This window comes from Raphanus sativus, chromosome 3 (genome assembly GCF_000801105.2).
Source record: "Raphanus sativus cultivar WK10039 chromosome 3, ASM80110v3, whole genome shotgun sequence".
Lineage (NCBI taxonomy): Eukaryota > Viridiplantae > Streptophyta > Magnoliopsida > Brassicales > Brassicaceae > Raphanus > Raphanus sativus.
Window position 1 is genome coordinate 23,482,897 of NC_079513.1, and position 19,130 is coordinate 23,502,026.

Below are 19,130 nucleotides of genomic sequence, written 5' to 3' on the forward strand. Positions count from 1 at the left end.
TATATTTCGGCTAATTATATTATATTAAAGTGAGAAAGTTAAATAGGTTTGAACAGTTTTTAATATAACAGTCGACATAGCTAGAATATTACAAGATAAATACTTACACCTTGACATGAAAAAGATCTAACAGAATAAAACAAGCGATATATAGTATACATCGTTAAGTCGACCTTGGATTATTCCACACTTTGGAATTTAAACGAATCACGCTATCGTCACTACTCACTTGTGCCATGTTAGGAACAATGGTTTTTTTTTTTTTGACTAAGGTGCAATGGTTTCTTTTCTCATCAGAATATTTAAATACATTATTAGGATATCAAAAGATTATTGAAATTGATTAATTTGGACTTAAAAAGATTTTTATCAAACAAAAACTAAGTTAAGAATTAAAAATTATTAGATTTTCTTAAAGTCTAACAATTTAACTAAAAACAAGTAAGAAAACTTTAAAAGAAAAATTACGGAGTGTATAGCAATTTAGGTATTTTTAACAACTTATAGATCTCTTTTTTTTGGCCTACCTTCATCATATTTGTACATACACTTTATCCGTTTTTTTATTATGAATCAGCTAATTAAAAGTACACAATCCATCACAACATGTATCTTTTCATTTACCTTAAATAAGTTATTATATTTCACAATGTCAGAAAAGAGTTATTTCACATCGATGATTAATACCACTTACAAAAGGTGTTGTCCAATTAAGCAGTCACTACTAGTTTTTAGCTTTCGTGATCGACTAGAGAGATCAGGCTTCCATCAGCATTATTCTAAGTACGTTATATTTATGATTGTGTATTAAACGAATAATCAACTATACACTACAATATTGATAAGTACTTTTGTTAATATATTTAGTTCTGTACTCATTTGCATAATCGCTTGATTGAAGGGGTTTCATTGTCATCCGACAAATGTTGGTTCACTATTGCACACTATCTTTCATGCCCGGTACACATCGACTATAAACTTTTAAAGCTATCCAAACCGGTTATTAAGGTCAGTTACAAACTAAATGAAATAAAAACAACTTGGAGGGACTACTGACCGGGATAGCTTATTAGCATTCAAATTAAAAAGTGATAAAAAAACCGACCCAAAATGCCCAAATCAAGGAATCAGCAGACATTTGTTAAACCCGTTCTTGGATCGATGAGACAAAAGCCTCGGACCATGTCTTTTGGACAGAGCTAGAGACGTCCGAGCCGCTAACATGCGCACTAAACATGTTTCCTCCTGGACCCGTCAGTACCCATTTAACTTTCTCCGGTGGGTTTGGGTCAATAGCCACGCTCTCAAATCCGACACCATCCGGGTTCGCTAAAATCTGCTCGGAATCAACTGCACCACCGTTCAAGTATGTCTCAACAGCAGGCAGAGAACGGAACTTCTTCCCTGTTCCTGGCTCAATGTAAAACTGCAAACAAACAGCAGAAAGCGGTTTAGAAATTAAGACACAAACCAAAGATAACCCAAAGACGCAGATGTGTGAAGTGTACTCTGTCAATTCGACCGGAATTTTTCCGGGGTTTCTCCTCAACGATCCAACCATCAGGTAGATTGAAATCTTTGGAAGGGACACGGTGATGCTGCTGCTGTAAAAGCACAAGCTGCTGCTGATGATGATGATCTTTACGCTTCCCTGATTCATTCAAGTATCTCTCAACGGAGACAAGGGAACGGAACCGCTTTCCCGTTTTTCGCTCAACATAAAACTGCAAAGAAACAATACTAACAGTTTCAGATAATCCTTATCACATTCTGCTCTACTCTTAGTAATCTCTCACACACTAATAACCGGACTAGGTTGTTCTGCGCGAATCAAATTTAGCCAAGACAGTTTTCATAAGCTAATAATACCCTATCAATATGGTAGGAGTTTCTCCTCGGACACTCCTCAGCGGTCCATCCTTTAGGCAAACGGAAACCCTTGGAGGCATAGCTGCGACGATCCTGTAAAAACAAAAACACAGTGGATAAAAAAAAAAAGCTTTTTGATCCAAGATAAATCGTATGCTCTTGTGCAGTTTCAAAATCTAGATCAAGGGACCTGCTTGGTTCTGTTTATCTACATCGAACCAAGAAAGTGTATGTAAGAGAAATGAATCGTACATAGAGGCACACAAGCAATAAACATAGAGCTAATTTTACATTTCTATTGCACGTAAAGACAAATCTAAAACACTGCCTCCATAATCAAAATTCCTTTCTTTAACATTCAATTTCAGAATTCCTCACTTACCGAATCGTCGACACGGCCTTTGCTTCTACGAGACGATGGTCGCGGCCGATTCAAACCATGCAAAGATTTCCGGCGAGATGGAGTGGGGTCCACGATCTGTAGCTTGGCTTCGCGACTGTTACTCGCCGGAACGGAGGCTGATGATGATCTCGTTTTCATCTCCTTCGCTGCCGGGTTTAACCCGATTGGGAGCTTTAGCGGGTCAACAGACACAAACACAAACAGTTTATGTAAGTACCAACAACCACTTGTCACTAAACACTCTTGAGATAGCCACGTGTCAAATCCACAATTCCCAAAGTAGTTACTCTCGAGTTTATGAAGTGTTTTCCCTTTTCTGATTTTTCTCATTCATGATTCAGTATCTAGTATCTACTGTAAACTTTGGTCTACTGTAAAGCATTCTAGAGCCCAATTATTGAATAGTCTTTGTTCGTTGTATAAAAATTATGGAAACAGATTCAGAATACAAAGCGGATCAATGTGTAACGATGTGGGCCAAGGCCTTGGACCGATTCGAAATTGTCATTTCCTTGCTTGTTAAAGGACGATTAAGTTTTTTTTTTCTTTTTAAATGTCAGGTAATTTTTTTTTTTTTTCCCTCTAGAATTTATATTTAATAAAGCCCAAAGCCAGAGTTTTACAAAGCCCATAACACAACCAGGCCCAACATTACAAATCGGCCCGAGGCCCAAAGCGCAGAAAACCCTAGCTTCCGCTAGTCTGCCGCATCTCCACTCCACCACCGTACGACCTCGTCGGAGAAAGAAACAGGGAGGCTCCAATCGAGGAGAAATCTGCTCGGTTAGTGCGACACACAAACCAACCGCCTCAACTTGATCCTCTCCGCCACAGCGCCGCCGGAATAAATCCATACTGATACTGTGTTTCGTCGGATTTCAGAAACAAACCGAACCTCCAACGAGACCACCTCCGTTCGAGACAGAATTGTCTTCACGCCGTGAGAATAGTTCGATCTAACGAAATCTCAAAGGCCTTTGAACTACTTCAAACCCTAGACAATAGAGACGCGAACCGGAGCAAACAACCCACAACACCTAACCCCACCGTCGATTCTTTCACGGGGAAGGCTCCCCATCGACATCTCAAACCTCCATCGAGACACCACCCATAAAAACCGGAGCATAAAGAACTTCCACCTTCCAATCTAACTAGATCCGACCGTTCACCTGAGTAAGGAGCCACGGCGGTTACAAAAGCCGACCGTCCCCCTGTGTAAGGAGCCACGGCGGTCACCAGAACCGGACAACCACCTCGAAGGGAGCGCGGCGCCGGAGAACTTAGATCTACTCAAAAAAAAGAAAAAAGAAAAAAACCCTAGACAAGAAGGAAACAAAGGAGAGCAAAAGGGAACCGGACCGACGGTGGCATAGAACGCCCACCCCGTCGGCCGGCCAAAACGAGCGACGGATTTTTTCTTTCTCTTTCTCTCTCTCTCTCTAACCGGTTCTCGCTATATTGGCTCCACTAAATGTCAGGTAATTAAAACACCAATTTCCAGTTTAATTATTAATCAACTGGGTTTATTCTAGATGCTAGAGTTTTTTAAGAGTACCTCCGATATATAGCTTCATTTTAAAAAAGAAATAGAGTAATTACTTCAATCCTACTTTATTCTTGACTGAGATTGAGTAATTAGTAAAAGAATTAAATAATAATTTTTAAACCTATCTTATTATGTTTTAAGAGTGAAAAATGAAATGATACTAAAGAATACATCACGCCAGAATGGAATTTGGAATGAAAGTATATAACTAGAAAATACTATAACAACGTAAAATAATTAAAATGGAAATTTTGAAGTTTTTTTTCAAAAAGACATGATTTATTTTGATTGGTCTTTTAATTCTCTAGAACTATGATGAGTGCATACTAGTTCTTTCTTTGGCGTACAAGGCACAACGGAAATAGATAGAGAGAGTCAAACAAAACAAGTCGGTCATATATGTGATGTTTATACGTTAGTTGGTCACTCAACAACCATATACTTGTCTAATCATATAAACTGTTTTTGAATAAACTTTTTGTACTTGACCTGAATCATCCAACTGATTAGTCAATAAATGGAGAAGGTTCTAAATGGGAATGTGAAAACAAGAAGCTCAAGGCATATAAACAACTACTCAGCGAAGTTTAGACCGCGTGAAACATGTACTAGAAGAAGATCCACGTCACTCTCTCCCTTTTCTTTAAATTATCTCCTCTTCTAGCTTCCCACGTTTCCATCAAGTCTCCGTACATATCGCCTTGTTAATCTACTCTCACTTACTCCACACGGCGCCTACGTTTCACGCATCTTGTTTTGTCATGCCTTGCACTGGTATCAACTGTAAAATGCTCATTGCTGACGTCAGTTTTTATAGAACATTCTATAACAAATTGTTCTTTCTTCTTACCCGAGAGATTTAAACACTCTTTGCTAGCTATTCCGGTATATAATTATAATTTTAAAAATAGTGAATAGAAATGCCAGAATCAAAAACATATATACAAAAAGAAAGAAATGAATAACGTTTTCTGATTTTAGTTTTTTAGTATAACCGTATAAGCTAATGAAATAACTTAAGAGTCCAATCTTGACAAAAAAAAAAAACCTTAAGAGTCCAATCCATGATATTTTTAAAAGTACATTTGTATAAATCAAATCTATAGAAGGCTGTTTATAATATAAAAATACTGTAGTGTCTAGAAGACGGCTGTTGAGAAAATCACGCGCACGGCGCAGTGAGTAGTAACTAGAAGACAATAAATAAATCAAACTCAGAGTACTATTAATGTTATCAAATAAAAATATCCAAGGGTTCGAGAAAGCACGAGGAAGATTCTCATCCACATGAAAGTCTCCAAAGCTACGCGGTGTCGCAAGTCGTGACCACATAACTCGCATCTTTGTTCTCTACCCCTTTGTTTTCCACGTAATTACGATAACGCCACACGCCTTCGCAGCCACTTCCTTATCCACCAAGTCACAAGGGTATATTCGTCATATTTCCACACGTCTTCAGTCCACACAACTCCATATCTATAAATACATCCCAAACAGACGCAACTTACAACAACAACAATCACACCAAACACATACACAACAAACGGAAAGAAAACAAAAACAAAAATGGTTGCAATCTCTGAGATTAAGTCGACGGTGGAGGATACGGCGGCGAACTGTCTGATGCTCTTATCAAGAGTCGGACAAGAACCCTTGGGAGATCAAAAACGCGTTTTCACGTGTAAAACGTGTTTGAAGGAGTTCCATTCGTTTCAAGCGTTAGGAGGTCACAGCGCGAGCCACAAGAAGCATAACAACAGTGAGAATCTCTCTGGAATGATAAAGAAAGCTAAAGCACCGTCGTCGCATACTTGTCCGATATGCGGAGTAGAGTTTCCGATGGGACAAGCTCTAGGAGGTCACATGAGGAGACACAGGAACGAGAGTGGCAGCGGCGTAGCATTGGTTACACGGGCGTTATTGCCGGAGCCGACGATGACGACGTTGAAGAAGTCGAGCAGCGGGAAGAGGGTGGCTTGTTTGGATCTGAGTTTGGGGATGGTTGAGAATTTGAATCTCAAGTTGGAGCTTGGAAGAACAGTTTGTTAATTAATTTGTTTCTTTTGTCTGAATATATTAATGAGTTTCTCTCATTTTTTGAATTTTTCCTTAAATAGTTTAGATTTGTACATACATATCTGCAGATTTAGGAAACTTCATAGGGTGTAATCTTATACTATTTCCTAGAGAATATATTTGTTACTTTTAGCATTGAGATTTGCTATATATGATATCTTTCAGTTTTTACAAAAGAAAAAAAGAAATTAACCAGAACATCACATACTAATCAGTTTTGTTTAATTATCAAAACTAGTGAGAGCTATCTAGAATGTTCTCTAGCAAGTTGATTGGGTTTACTGCTCATTCGCTAGAAAACAAAACACTAAAAAGAAAAAGCTACACAGAGTGGTCACTTGAACGTCGGCGTTGAACGTGAGGGCTAAATCTATTTCCGACATCAGATAGCAAAAGTACACAGATGTTTTGGGCCGAAAAGTCTTGTAGAGATGAACGGTCAAGATTAGACGTCAGGCAACACGCGTATGATAAGCTTCATGGTAACCGCAACACCAGATCATTCAACTTTTGCTTTGAAACGGAAAAAATAACTGAAGCAAAATTCAGGTGCTTCTCTCCCCCACCGTTTATCGATTTAACGTTCTTTCCCGGCGATATCACGCTCTCACTTATTACCGGCGATCGAGTTTCCGACTAACTGACTAACGATCGAAGTATCTAAGTCTTCTGATTTCTCCAGTTCTCAGACATTCCGAAGTCAATAAGCTTTCAGTTTCTTAAATAAATAAATAAAAAACAGACTTTTGCTATGAATAAGGTTTGGTCTTATCGAAAGGATAAGATTAGAACTCGCACTTGCTCTTCAATTAACAAGTTAGGCGTGAGAGATTGAGAGTCCAAACAAGAAGCAAGCTGTTGTGCAAGAACCTGTAGTTGTAGGATTAGGGAATGAGGACTCTCTCATGTGATCATATTTGGTGAAATTAGCGATGAACAAGGAGGTGTTGGCTCTAGTTCTGATGTGGTTGGGAACTAAAAATCTTATGTTCAGGATCTTATTGGAACATCTGATATTGTGTATGGCAAGAAACCACACAGACCAGTGGACAACAAGTGGCTTAAACCAAGTTTGGAGTCTCTTCCAAATGAACAAAGCAGAGAGTCGGAGACCAGGACGTCAAAGAAAGAAGCTTCTTCAACAAGTTTTCCTTCAGATCTCAGAAGCTCAAATATCAACTGCTATTTCCATCGGATCGAAACAGTATTTCTTATTCGTACTATGCAAACTCGTTCTGTTCGGATTGTGCAAACTGGTTTTCCATTTTGTATAGATATATGCTTATATAAGCTCCTCTTTGACAACAAATTCCACTAGAAATATGTATTGAACTACAATTACTTGTTCAAAAAAAAAGAATAAAAGTTCAACACTGGATTATGTGGTAGTTCAAATATATATACCGATTTAATGTAAATAAATGTGTAAATAACACACACACACATATATGAATGATTAGAGTTGAAGTAAAGAAAGTGAAGAAAGTGTGTAACACCAAACCTCTGAATCATAGAAAAGGTAGATAGATATAAATAGCGAGAAATCTATTAATCTTAATTTAGCATGCATACCATTCTGTAGCATGCAAATAAAACTGACTCAAGGACTATATAAGTCTCGAGGGGACCGGTTTGCCAAAAATAATAAGAAGTTGAATCCATTCAGTCTGTCAGCCTATTGGGCAAGATGGCCATATATATATATATATATATATATAAAGACGAGATCTAGTTTAACCAAGTGCCGTGAGTGACATTCATTGATACTGCATTCTTGAAGTAGGTGGTCTATCAGTTTAGTCTAACTCATTATCATACTTGTAACCAATCTAGTATTTTGGTTTTGGTTGACATCCTTGACTTTGAGGTAAAAGTATATGCATTGCGTTAAACAACAAATATTTCTTATCATCTTATGGACTGTTTTGTAAAAATGGAATATGTCAAATATTAGTTGAAATTTTAAGAGAGCTGTAGAAGTTTTCCTTGCCTTTAGGTTCCGGTTAAGTGTGTAACTCTTGTTGTAGCTTCAACGCGAACGACATTGTGCCTTCTTGTTTCTCATCTAGAACGGCCATATAATTAAAAATGGAGGGAGTATCATTTGTCATTAATTAAATTTCAAGACATTTTCTGATAATCAATATATTTATATTATTAAAATAGAAGTATCCATTTAAAATACCCCTTAGTTTTCACTTTTATTTACAATGATATGCCACTGACATTAAATAATATTTCCTATTTTAATGCTGTTTTTTCCACTTAGATTAATGTGTTTTCCAAAATTAAATTTCAATTAAATACATAATTGAATGATACTTCCTATTTTAATGCTTTGTCTTTTCCACTTAGATTAATGTGTTTTCCAAAATTAAATTTGAATTAAATACACTTAATTAACTTCTCCATTAAATCAATATCAAATTCAAAAAAAAATACATATTTATTAGACAAACAATTCTGGAAATTATAAATCAACTCTTCATATAAAAAATCTGAACGACAAAAGTATTAGCAAATTTGAACCGAAACTAGAACTATACCAAAATCTTATCCGAACGAAATATTTCGGATATTCGAATGTATTTAAATCATATTTATATACTTCAATATGTTAGCTATTTTCGAATTAATATCCAAAATATAAGCTATTTTAAGTTGTTTAAAATATTTGAAATATTAAAATAATCAAAAGTAAACATTTAAAGTAGATAAATAATAATCAAAACACCAAAAATACTTAAAATATATATTTATTCTTCATCCAAATATTCAAGTTAAACCTATTTTTAATTTATGTACTTTGGCTTGCATTACTCAAATTTACATGTTATATTATTTTTATTTTTAGATTTAGAGAAATTTAAAGATATATAAATTTTGAAAGTTTAAAAATAGTTTAAACGGGTTATCAAACCCGCAAAGATCTGAATCAAACCGGAACCAAAGGTTATAAATACCTGAATAGAGCTAGAATCTTTAAAACTCAAAAAACTCAAATCCGAATAGATTTTAACCGAATTCGAGTGGATACCCAAATACCCACCTCTAGCTTAGTCAATATAAAACAATTAAATAAAAACTAATACTGAAAATTAATACATGTGCGGTCGCACGGGTCAATATCTAGTCTATTATTAAAAGAGAAGTACACTTACGAAATGTCCCTAAGTTTTCAATGTTAATTACACTTCCATGCCACTGATCCTATTAATTAACATTTCTAAAAAAAATCTTGTCTTTTCAGATTATTAAATGCATGTTTTTCACTCTGATTTTTTCTTAAAAATCGGAAACAACATATTCACAGAGAAAGAAGTTATTTATTTTATTTTTAATGACTTAATCAATGATACAGATAAATCACCTATATCGATAGATGATTATTAATTTTTTCTTTAGCCAAATATTTTCATCGCTCTCAAATATTTAATATACCTATAAAACACAGAAACTTATCCTATAATTACGTTAACTTCTAAAATTTGGTGAATAATAAATTATCTTTACATTTTTCCATATCTAAGTAATAAGTAAATTGTTGTTTTTTAAAATGTTATATTAACAATAATGTAATACATATAATTTACAAACAATATATATATATATATATATATATATTATCAGTAGTACAAAGAAAAAATTTAGTGAAAACAAATATTTATACGGCCACGGATCAAACTATAGAAATAAAAAACAACATCACAAAATTATATTTTATTTATTTATATTTTTTTAAAGAATGTTAAAATTTTGGAATTGGAAAAAATTATGACCAACCTCTAAATTATTTTAATTAGAAAATTTAAAATTTATATCAAAATATTTTGTTAAACATTTAATCTTAATTTTTATTATAACTATAAATATTAGTTTACAATCTAAATTTATGTCTAAATATTACAAATATATCATTTTGTATAAATAAAAAACTAAAAACATAAAATAATATCCGCCGACGTCAAGGTCTAGTATTTAATTAAAAGAAGCTATACTTAATTAGTTTAACTATTTATGTAATTCATATTCAAGATACTAGTATAAAAAGTGTTTATATGTCATGTTTGATTTGCATGCGATAAGTCATTAATGAATTTATATCGATATCTGATTTTTAGACACAAAACGCTTCACCAACTGGTCCTCATCCAATAGTCTTCACTATAAATAACTTCTTTCTGTAGCCTCATTTTGCTCATCCCAAACATTCACTTCTTTTGCATTGTGTGCGAGCTTTGAGTTTTTCTTTTCTTCCTCTTCCCAAAGCAAACTAAGTCTAAGGCTTGTAGAAGCAAATTAAACCTCAAAAGAACGAAGATGAAGTTGGCTGTTGTGCAGTTCTTCGTTGTCTCTCTTCTCCTTTCAACTTTTCTGTTCATTCTTTCAAACGCCGAGTCGTGTAAGTAATACATAGTCCATTTAGTTTTACAAGATTACTTTTATTAGAATATCACTATCTAAAATTTGTAAATTTTATATTTGAAATGATACATAAATTAGCACCATGTAACGGAAAATGCAACGTGAGATGTTCAAAGGCAGGAAGACAAGATCGGTGTCTCAAGTATTGCAATATATGTTGCGAGAAATGTGATCATTGTGTTCCCTCAGGCACTTACGGAAACAAAGATGAATGTCCTTGTTACCGCGATATGAAGAACTCTAAAGGCCAACCCAAATGTCCTTGAACATGTTTAATAAATTATATGTGCTGGTTGACACATTAAATAAGGAGTTCAATAAATTATATGTATGAAAAATGTGAAAGATCTCAATAAGCAAAGCAAGTTTAGTTAAACACCAAAGTGCAGTTTAAATGTACGAAGAATGCATATTATGTGTGGTTAATCTAAACAATTTTGAGATGAATATGCTTAAAACGTTATATAGCGTGATGATTAACTCAATCGCATATTATGTGTGGTTAATGAAAACAATTTTGAGATGAATATGCTTAAAACGTTATATAGCGTGATGATTAACTCAATCGCTATTTATCTAATCAAATTACACAATTATCTCAAGTAGAAGATCGAAACAAAGAGCCACAAATCTCAAGAACTGAAGATAAAGAGCAATAGATATGATGATTGGGTCAAGAAAACATGAACTGGAAATGACTGTCTAACTTTGCAAGTCTTTTAACTTCGGCGAAAAATCCATAACGAACAAAACGGCATATTATCTATAAGATAGCAAACGCAACAAAAAATCTACCACCCTTTTACATCATCTCACAAAAAGACAAAGTATAACCGGGCAAGATGATTCTCTTGAAGCTCAGTAAAAGAATCCAAGGACCTTGCCACCAACGTTCTTCCTCCTGGCTTCTTCGTGGTCCATGATACCGGCAGAGGTTGTCAGCACAATGTAGCCAAACTGCAATTATCAGACAATTCAAGTTATAAGACTTACTCTACACCAGACAAAGCATAACTCATATAGGATAAGTAGATAAGAATATTGAAATTCAGCCATTGCGTACAACTTTTATTACATGAACTAAAACATAGAGGCGCATGACTAAAGAAACTGACCTGTCTGGAAGGAAGAAGACGTGCGGTCCATCCTTCGATCTCCTTAACTCCGACATCGAAGCGAGGACTGATGACACCGCATTTGTTCAGCCTACCATTGAGCTCAACCACGATCTTACCAGACCTGTGGTCATCAACGTACTCGAACTCGCCAATGTAACCTGCAGTTACACCGAAATAAGAACACAAGCACGACAAAATACAAAAATAAAAAAAATGAAGAATAAGCGTCAGACAATTGAGTATTCATTCACACAGTATACCGTGTTTCTGCATGACAGTGAGAACCTTGATGATGACCTTGGAAGAAGGTCGGATCATCACCTGCCTCTTCCCTCTCTTCTCCGCATTGTACATGCTCTTAAACGCATCGTTTAGCACGCTGATCCTCACCATCCTTCAAAAAACTCAGAAAAGCTGAAACCACAAACATTCAACAAAACAAAGGCTATTAAGCAAACATTTCATTCCAGCGATTGCAACACCAAAACTAATCACAAAACAACGTAAACAAAAGAACTGGAAGCAAAAATTTCAAGTAGATCTAATCGTATTTTGGATCCAGAACTATCAGTATCCTACTGTGAAACAGAACAAAACGAGCTCAATTTTCAAAACTAAGAGAATCTTTTATTGCGTCCTGATTATTGAGCAGACACGGATTCAGATCGAAGAATCGTATGAAGTAGGAGATTTTTCTAACCTTGAAATTTGAAATCGAAGTTGGTAGCCGCACAAATCTCTTTCTGCTAAAACGTCGAAGGAACATAGTTGAGCAAGAGAGCTAAATATGATGAGTGAATTAGGGTTTTTGACTTTGTTGGTGGGTCGTCTTTAATGGATCCGGGCTTTTTACTAGGCTTGTAGAGACATTAATGGGCTTTTCATGAAACGCGCCAACATCGTTACCGTCAGTCCTTGTAGCAATCGAACGGTAAAGAGTCAGGTATTTTTATTCGGGAGCATTTACGTATTGTGGGTTTGTGTGAACCGAAATCAAACCAACAAATAATAACAAAAAAAAATAAGTCTGTAATCCATTGATTATAACCAAGGCCACAGGGATACAAGATGAGAACATAAGCTAGCGAGTTATATCAAACGATTATTTTATGTATGAATGATTGTATAATTCTATTTTACGGTTGCCTTAATCCAACTGAAAATAAGCCAAAATAATTAAATAGCATCAAACTAAATCGAACGGTGGAAAATGGTGCTGCATACTTCAAACCTGGAATGAATTCTGTGATTTGATTATTTGTTTTTAGATTGTTAATGGCCAATTGATACTTGTAGAGACTCCTGCCAAGGAAGTAGAAGAAGCACCAGACAAATGCGAACAGTAACAAAGCTTGAAGAGAAAACACAGGAGTCATTACAAAACCACTTAAAGACTCTTCACCAAAATCACCTTTTGAGTTCTACACTATTACAATTCGAAAGAGTGAATGCAGTTTCTTGAGTTTTGGTGCTTCACCTACGGATCTGAAGTTTCAGTTGAATTTAGAAGTCGAAAATCAAGTCTGATTCTGATGTAAACCTTTGTTAGGTTGAGCATATTCGACTCTAATGTGTCTGCCTTCGAGTAACTGAACAAAACACAGACAGAATCAGGTCACCACGAATCAATTTTCTGTTCATAATGTTTTAAACGTACAAACCTGATTGTTCATGGAAGCTAAGGCAGTTGCAGCTGCTTCTTCTGAATCCAACACCACAAATCCATAACCTTTTGATTTCCCGCTCCTGTGATCGCATATTACTCTCACTGAACATTCAAACCCCAAAAGGATTTGCATTGGTTAATTAATTCATGTAGGAATTCAAAGGAAGAGTAATAGACTTCATACCATGTAAAACTTCACCGTACTTTTCAAACTCATTCTTCAAGACAGGTTCATTAGTGTCGTAGCTAAGCCCTGCAGTGGTGTCTACACATTCAGTGTTTCTTACACGCATTTAATCGAACAGTTAGAGTGCACTTTACATAACGAGTAGAAACATAATACATCTTCTGTTTCTACAGCATACAGATTATCTGAACAAAACAGATGATAATCTGGTAAACCATTAGAAGGCGAATTCGTAAACTAATCAAAGATTGAAAGAGATTTAAGTGGAGGATATACCTCCGACGAATAATTTTGAACAAGAACCTCGTTTTGCAAGAAGTCGTAACGGAGAAACTAAACACATACGACGTGCGTACTGAGACAGGAACATTTGTTATATGTTCTTCGAGAGATTGAAAGAAAGATCGAATATGCGAATTGTTTAAATGATACGATACGTTTTAGTGATGTGTTAACAAGAAGACTTTAAAGCAAATTGCAAATATTTTTATAAGGCGTTACTTAGAGAAAGTTGGATCTGAAGAGAAAACAGATCCAAATTACATAATTTTTTTTTAAACTAGATTTTTCTACATATACATTCACCAATACTAAATACGAAAGCACCCGACACATAACCAAACTGGTGAACGAAACCCAAAGTCGAGAAACAATTAAGCTTTCTTCGGAGATTTGGCTGGCGACTTGGACGCAACTTCCTCAGTCGATTTAGCAGACTTCTTAGGCAACAGAACAGAGTTGATGTTCGGCAACACACCACCGTGAGCGATCGTGACTCCACTCAGAAGCTTCCCCAACTCTTCATCGTTCCTGATCGCCAAAAGAAGATGCCTCGGAATGATCCTCGACTTCTTGTTGTCCCTCGCAGCGTTACCAGCAAGCTCCAAAACCTGAACCACAAAAAAAAATCAAAATCAGAAATAATGATTTTCGCTGTAAGAAAACAGATCTGAGTGTATTAGAGGCTTACTTCGGCGGCGAGGTACTCGAGAACGGCGGCCATGTAAACCGGAGCTCCACCACCGAGTCTCTGAGCGTACCGTCCCTTCTTCAGGAAACGAGTGATTCTCCCGACGGGGAATTGGAGACCGGCTTTGATCGATTTCGAAACCGATTTGGTCTTCGGGCCACCGGCTTTTCTTCCTCCGAAGGCCTTCTTCACTTTTCCGGTGGTTTCCATTTGCACAAGATTGCTGGTGGTTATAGTGTGGAAAAGGAGGATTGGAGATTTGTATTTTGACATCAAGCGGTCTTCCGTGTTTTTATAGGTGAGAGTGGAAAATAAATATGTTTTTTGCGTCCGTTGGATTTGTTCTTATCTACGGTTGAGAATCATTTAACTGCGATCCGCGTCTCTTCGTATTAGCCAATGAAAAACGAGTGTGGGTGTTTTCGAGATGGCGCCAGCCTTTTTTTTTTTTTTTTAGTTTTTAAAGAAATTGCACTTTTTTGTGCCTTCGTAAAATGGTAGTCATCATCAAATCATCATTTTTCACTGTGACACATCAGATTTGAAAATGTATAAACATTTTTTTGGTCATGTTCTATTTCTTTTTTTTTTCCATTCCATTTATCCTCAAACGATTGACGAGCAAAACATTTTTGTACTTATGCTAAATACAATGAACATAAATTTTTTGTACTTATGCTACAATACAATGAAGCAAATGAAATGCTTTTTAGTTTTTGATATATATTTCTTTCTATTTATTCTCAACCTAAGACATTTTACATTTATGTTCAAGAAATTTACAGTTTAAAATTGAAAAATGTGTGTATATGTTTCTAAAAAAAAATTCCTCTAAAACATGAATATTTCGGGAGGAAGTACTTTATTAGATGAAAAATCTCTTTTTTGTCAAAATTTATTATATAAAATCTAGAATTATTAGATAATAAAAAAAGAATCCAACATATATTCGGCTAATAGGCTTCCTTCCGCATAAAGCTGAGGAAAAGGAAGAGAAAAGAAAAGACGCACACACCCGTAGACTCCATCGTCTCTGAAACTAATCTGATTCAGCCATGGTGAGAGCTCGTTTTGTTGGTTTTGATCTTGTATATAGCTTTTCCTCTGATTTGTGTTACCTGATTGGGAGTTGGCGTCTCGATTTTCGGTTTTGATTCTTCAGATTTTAGATTAGATCTGGAGATGGACTTGTTCGTTGGTTTTAGATCTCTGAGACTGTGTTTTGTACTTTGTATGGTCATGGGAGGAACTGATGATCTAGGATAAGATTAGGATGGTAAGCTCTATAAAATCTCAGTGTGCTTGTAGTGATTAAACCAATTGATCTAGAAAAAATCAGGAGAAATCTGCCTTGTTCCACGTGGAATTTCATTTGAGTGTTATTGTTTCATTTTCAGATGTGTTTTGATTCTGATGTATATTAAAATTGATCTTTCAATTTTGTTGTGGATTTGGAAGTAACAACCACCAAGAAACTGCTCATTGTCAGTTACATGTTACTAGAGATGTTAGTGTCTGCATTCTAGTTAAAGGTTTCAGAACATCAATGCAGATTCATGAAAATCGGTGTTTGAAGTGAATCTTCTTATCTTAGTGGTCTTTGTTTATGTTGGTAACAGGCTAACGCAGCGTCTGGAATGGCAGTCCACGATGACTGCAAGCTCAAGTTTCTCGAACTCAAGGCCAAGAGGACTTACCGTTTCATCGTTTACAAGATCGAGGAGCAGCAGAAACAAGTGGTCGTGGAGAAACTCGGCGAACCTGGTCAATCCCATGATGACTTTGCAGCAAGTCTTCCAGCTGATGAATGCAGATACGCCATCTTCGATTTTGATTTCGTCACTGCTGAGAACTGCCAGAAGAGCAAGATTTTCTTCATCGCATGGTAAGCAGCCCTTACTTATCTCGTTTCACCTTTCTTTTGAAGCTACTTGAAAAATTGTTCTTGTTGTTTTTGAGCCAAGGTCTCCGGACACTGCGAGAGTGAGAAGCAAGATGATCTATGCGAGCTCTAAGGACAGGTTCAAGAGAGAGCTAGACGGGATTCAAGTAGAGCTTCAAGCAACCGATCCGACTGAGATGGATCTCGACATTTTCAAAAGCCGAGCCAATTGAGGAACGGTTGTGTATCAAAACTTTGTTTCTTCTATTACCAGAGTGATATGCTTTATCCCTAAAGTTTGCTGTGACGGCACCAACCAAAACAGCTTCATTTTATCGGTCTTTGTCTTGAGTGTTTTTTCTTTTGGTTCTTACAGTGTCTTGCTTAGGACTTAAGAGAATTGGCTTGTGCTCTTTTACAGTTGTGTAAGAAACCCAAACCGTTTTATCAACAGATTACCCTATTGGAACATTGTGTCTCATCTACGCGAGATGCCTAGTGATCCATGGATTTACATAAATGATATTATAATGTAAGGTTGCTTAAGTAGACAGATCCACGAGATGCCTTGTATGTTATTTAGATCTATAGATTGTATCATGTATCAACATCATTAGATTGTATAGATCTGATAAATTTTCATCTCGCACATGACTCTTGGCATAAGCGACACTTGTATTGTTTATGTATACACTTACATGGCAATTGGTAAAATCATCAATACAGCCATTCCAGGTTCGGATGATAGTCCTGTCCGAATAACGAAGGGTCTTGTTCAGTCGAGTCAGGTCCAGCAAGTTTTTAAAACACTTGACCTCAAGAACATTAGTCATGTAGTTGAGAGTTTTTATTATTTGGAAGCAGATCCAACCATTGGTAGTTGTCCATTGCTCTTTCTTACGCAATCTTTCAACAGTAGAATCATGAAGACTTTGATAGAACTCACTGGATTGAGTAAGGTATAAACTGTCAGAATATATAAGAAAGATCAAGTGTTCTACTCAGTGACCTCACAATTATTGGGATAACCCAGCAAAGGTTAGACGTCTACATAAGGCCATGTGACAACTCACTCAGTGCACGCACCGACTATTATTTTGGTACCAAGTAACGTGCGTTCAAAAGACACATGGTGAGGGTAGTCTTTATCTATTAAGTTGGTCGGGTCTTGAAGACTGGTCTGAAAAACACATGTAAACAAGTCAAGCGTTTGACTTGACGATATACACAGTTTGTTTAAATCAAACTTCCCACTCGACGCATGCTTCAAATGCTTATAATGAATCAAATCTGGCCAACTTGTTTATAATAATAATAAACTTCATCCAATGTTTTCATAATGAGAAAAAAAAAAACTAAGTAGAACATGTTGACTAAAATAAATTCATAAATGGAAGAAAATACTTAAAAAATAATTTCTCTCTATATATATAAAGGAGAGTCTCTAGCTTACAAACAACGCAGAAGAAAGGAAAAGAGAAGAAAAAAAACATCTGTCTTCTTCTCTCCGTCACCTTTCCACCCGAAATTGTCTCTTGACAGCGTTTTGATCCAGCAACCATGGTGAGACTAAGAAATTTCTTGCTTTCTTTATTTATTTATTTATTTATATATACTGTTAGTTTTTTTGCAGTTCTTCAATTTAAAACTGGCTTTTCGAATTTTTGATTTTCAATAACCAATTTGGCTCACTAGATCTGGAAGATCGGATTTATATTTATTCGATTATAGATCTTTTAGATTTTGTTGGTCGGCGGTGCTAGTTAGAAATCGAAATCATGAAGAATCTTAGTACTTTTACGTTTGTTAGTTTCAATCGAGTTCATAGTCACTTCACTGCTACGAATTGGAACGTGTCTACTGTAATATATTCGATTACTTGATCCATCATGCTTCAGTTTGAAGTCTAGATCGTTACTATAAAGATGCATTAACTAGTATTTTTTTTTCTTTTTAAAAGATGTTGATCCTTTGGTTTCAGGATTGTGTGAGAGATTTAATGAAATGTTTTTTTTTTTGGTTTGGTTGTTGTGTTTGATTAATATTTTAGGCTAACGCGGCTTCGGGGATGGCAGTCCATGATGACTGCAAGCTCAGGTTTCTCGAACTCAAGGCGAAAAGGACGCACCGTTTCATTGTCTACAAGATCGAGGAGAAGCAGAAGCAAGTGGTTGTTGAGAAAGTTGGTGAACCCATTCTATCCTACGAGGATTTCGCTGCTAGCCTCCCTGCTGAAGAATGTCGTTACGCCATTTATGATTTCGACTTTGTCACTGTCGAGAACTGCCAGAAGAGCAAGATTTTCTTCATTGCTTGGTAAACAAAACAAAACAAAAAAGACTAATAATATCTCATTTCTCTGTTCTTACCTTGTGTGATGTGATGATCAATGCTGGTGTGGTCTCTTGTTTTGTGCCAAAAGGTGTCCGGATGTAGCAAAGGTGAGAAGCAAGATGATCTACGCGAGCTCCAAGGACAGGTTCAAGCGTGAGCTTGATGGGATTCAAGTGGAGCTTCAGGCAACTGATCCAACTGAGATGGATCTCGATGTTTTCAAAAGCCGCGTCAACTAAAAGAATTAAACTTCTTTGGCTCATATTCTATCTACTATTCCTAAATTGTGTTTTCTTTTCTCTTATACAGTTTCTTCTTGCAACTGTGATAAAAAACCCAACTCCCCGTCACTCTATCCATCCGGTCTCTCTTTTGTCTTATATTGAGAATTGTCCCAAGGTTTTGCATCCTTTTGTGTAAACTGTGATGATTCCTTTAAGCGTTTTGTTATCTTTGTTACAGTGTTGATGAACAAATGCAAACTTCATACAAATCTCTACAAAAATTATTTTGTTTCAACTTGTACATAAGTGGTCAGGGTTTCGAACTAAGAATGTAGTAAAACCTAAGGTTTTGGAGTTAGGTTTCAAGCCTTGTCTCAACATCTCACTCCTCAATTCATTCACCTTCTCCATCTCTCCCAACGTAACATTC

At 35.9% G+C, this 19,130-nt stretch overlaps 8 protein-coding genes across 9 annotated transcripts; 4 read left to right on the top strand and 4 right to left on the bottom strand.

The window, feature by feature from the left end:
• Window positions 1-902: 902 nt before the first annotated feature.
• LOC130509229 (methyl-CpG-binding domain-containing protein 7-like) lies at window positions 903-2,505 on the bottom strand. The gene is made up of 4 exons (XM_057004976.1): window positions 2,252-2,505; window positions 1,870-1,962; window positions 1,509-1,724; window positions 903-1,426 (listed from the first exon to the last, which is right to left on the bottom strand). The coding sequence occupies exons 1-4, from the start codon at window positions 2,408-2,410 to the stop codon at window positions 1,142-1,144; spliced, it is 753 nt and encodes a 250-aa protein (XP_056860956.1). The 5' UTR covers window positions 2,411-2,505; the 3' UTR covers window positions 903-1,141.
• A 2,827-nt stretch (window positions 2,506-5,332) lies between these two features.
• Window positions 5,333-5,911, top strand: LOC130509262 (zinc finger protein ZAT12-like). The gene has a single exon (XM_057005035.1). The coding sequence runs from the start codon at window positions 5,385-5,387 to the stop codon at window positions 5,865-5,867; it is 483 nt and encodes a 160-aa protein (XP_056861015.1). The 5' UTR covers window positions 5,333-5,384; the 3' UTR covers window positions 5,868-5,911.
• Window positions 5,912-10,214: 4,303 nt separating this feature from the next.
• LOC130509691 (gibberellin-regulated protein 10-like) lies at window positions 10,215-10,674 on the top strand. Its single transcript, XM_057005869.1, has 2 exons — window positions 10,215-10,296; window positions 10,398-10,674. The coding sequence occupies exons 1-2, from the start codon at window positions 10,215-10,217 to the stop codon at window positions 10,583-10,585; spliced, it is 270 nt and encodes an 89-aa protein (XP_056861849.1). The 3' UTR covers window positions 10,586-10,674.
• A 331-nt stretch (window positions 10,675-11,005) lies between these two features.
• On the bottom strand, window positions 11,006-12,242 carry LOC108844749 (40S ribosomal protein S15a-1). The gene is made up of 4 exons (XM_018618044.2): window positions 12,138-12,242; window positions 11,698-11,851; window positions 11,435-11,595; window positions 11,006-11,276 (listed from the first exon to the last, which is right to left on the bottom strand). Exons 2-4 carry the CDS (start codon window positions 11,828-11,830, stop codon window positions 11,178-11,180), a joined length of 393 nt encoding a protein of 130 aa, XP_018473546.1. The 5' UTR covers window positions 11,831-11,851; window positions 12,138-12,242; the 3' UTR covers window positions 11,006-11,177.
• Window positions 12,243-12,679: 437 nt separating this feature from the next.
• LOC130509021 (glycine-rich RNA-binding protein RZ1A-like) lies at window positions 12,680-13,707 on the bottom strand. Of its 2 annotated transcripts, none has more exons than XM_057004556.1 (4): window positions 13,567-13,707; window positions 13,288-13,356; window positions 13,099-13,205; window positions 12,680-13,026 (listed from the first exon to the last, which is right to left on the bottom strand). In XM_057004556.1, exons 1-4 carry the CDS (start codon window positions 13,658-13,660, stop codon window positions 12,955-12,957), a joined length of 342 nt encoding a protein of 113 aa, XP_056860536.1. In that variant the 5' UTR covers window positions 13,661-13,707; the 3' UTR covers window positions 12,680-12,954. The 2 variants fall into 2 exon arrangements, with proteins under 2 accessions (XP_056860536.1, XP_056860537.1); XM_057004557.1 differs by having other exon boundaries at window positions 13,288-13,475; window positions 13,567-13,663.
• A 47-nt stretch (window positions 13,708-13,754) lies between these two features.
• On the bottom strand, window positions 13,755-14,525 carry LOC108844652 (probable histone H2A.7). The gene is made up of 2 exons (XM_018617935.2): window positions 14,261-14,525; window positions 13,755-14,180 (listed from the first exon to the last, which is right to left on the bottom strand). The coding sequence occupies exons 1-2, from the start codon at window positions 14,468-14,470 to the stop codon at window positions 13,944-13,946; spliced, it is 447 nt and encodes a 148-aa protein (XP_018473437.1). The 5' UTR covers window positions 14,471-14,525; the 3' UTR covers window positions 13,755-13,943.
• A 665-nt stretch (window positions 14,526-15,190) lies between these two features.
• LOC108844056 (actin-depolymerizing factor 3) lies at window positions 15,191-16,613 on the top strand. The gene is made up of 3 exons (XM_018617254.2): window positions 15,191-15,318; window positions 15,880-16,145; window positions 16,225-16,613. The coding sequence occupies exons 1-3, from the start codon at window positions 15,316-15,318 to the stop codon at window positions 16,373-16,375; spliced, it is 420 nt and encodes a 139-aa protein (XP_018472756.1). The 5' UTR covers window positions 15,191-15,315; the 3' UTR covers window positions 16,376-16,613.
• Window positions 16,614-17,556: 943 nt separating this feature from the next.
• LOC108844043 (actin-depolymerizing factor 4) lies at window positions 17,557-18,930 on the top strand. Its single transcript, XM_018617237.2, has 3 exons — window positions 17,557-17,705; window positions 18,193-18,458; window positions 18,565-18,930. Exons 1-3 carry the CDS (start codon window positions 17,703-17,705, stop codon window positions 18,713-18,715), a joined length of 420 nt encoding a protein of 139 aa, XP_018472739.1. The 5' UTR covers window positions 17,557-17,702; the 3' UTR covers window positions 18,716-18,930.
• The last annotated feature ends 200 nt before the right edge of the window (window positions 18,931-19,130 follow it).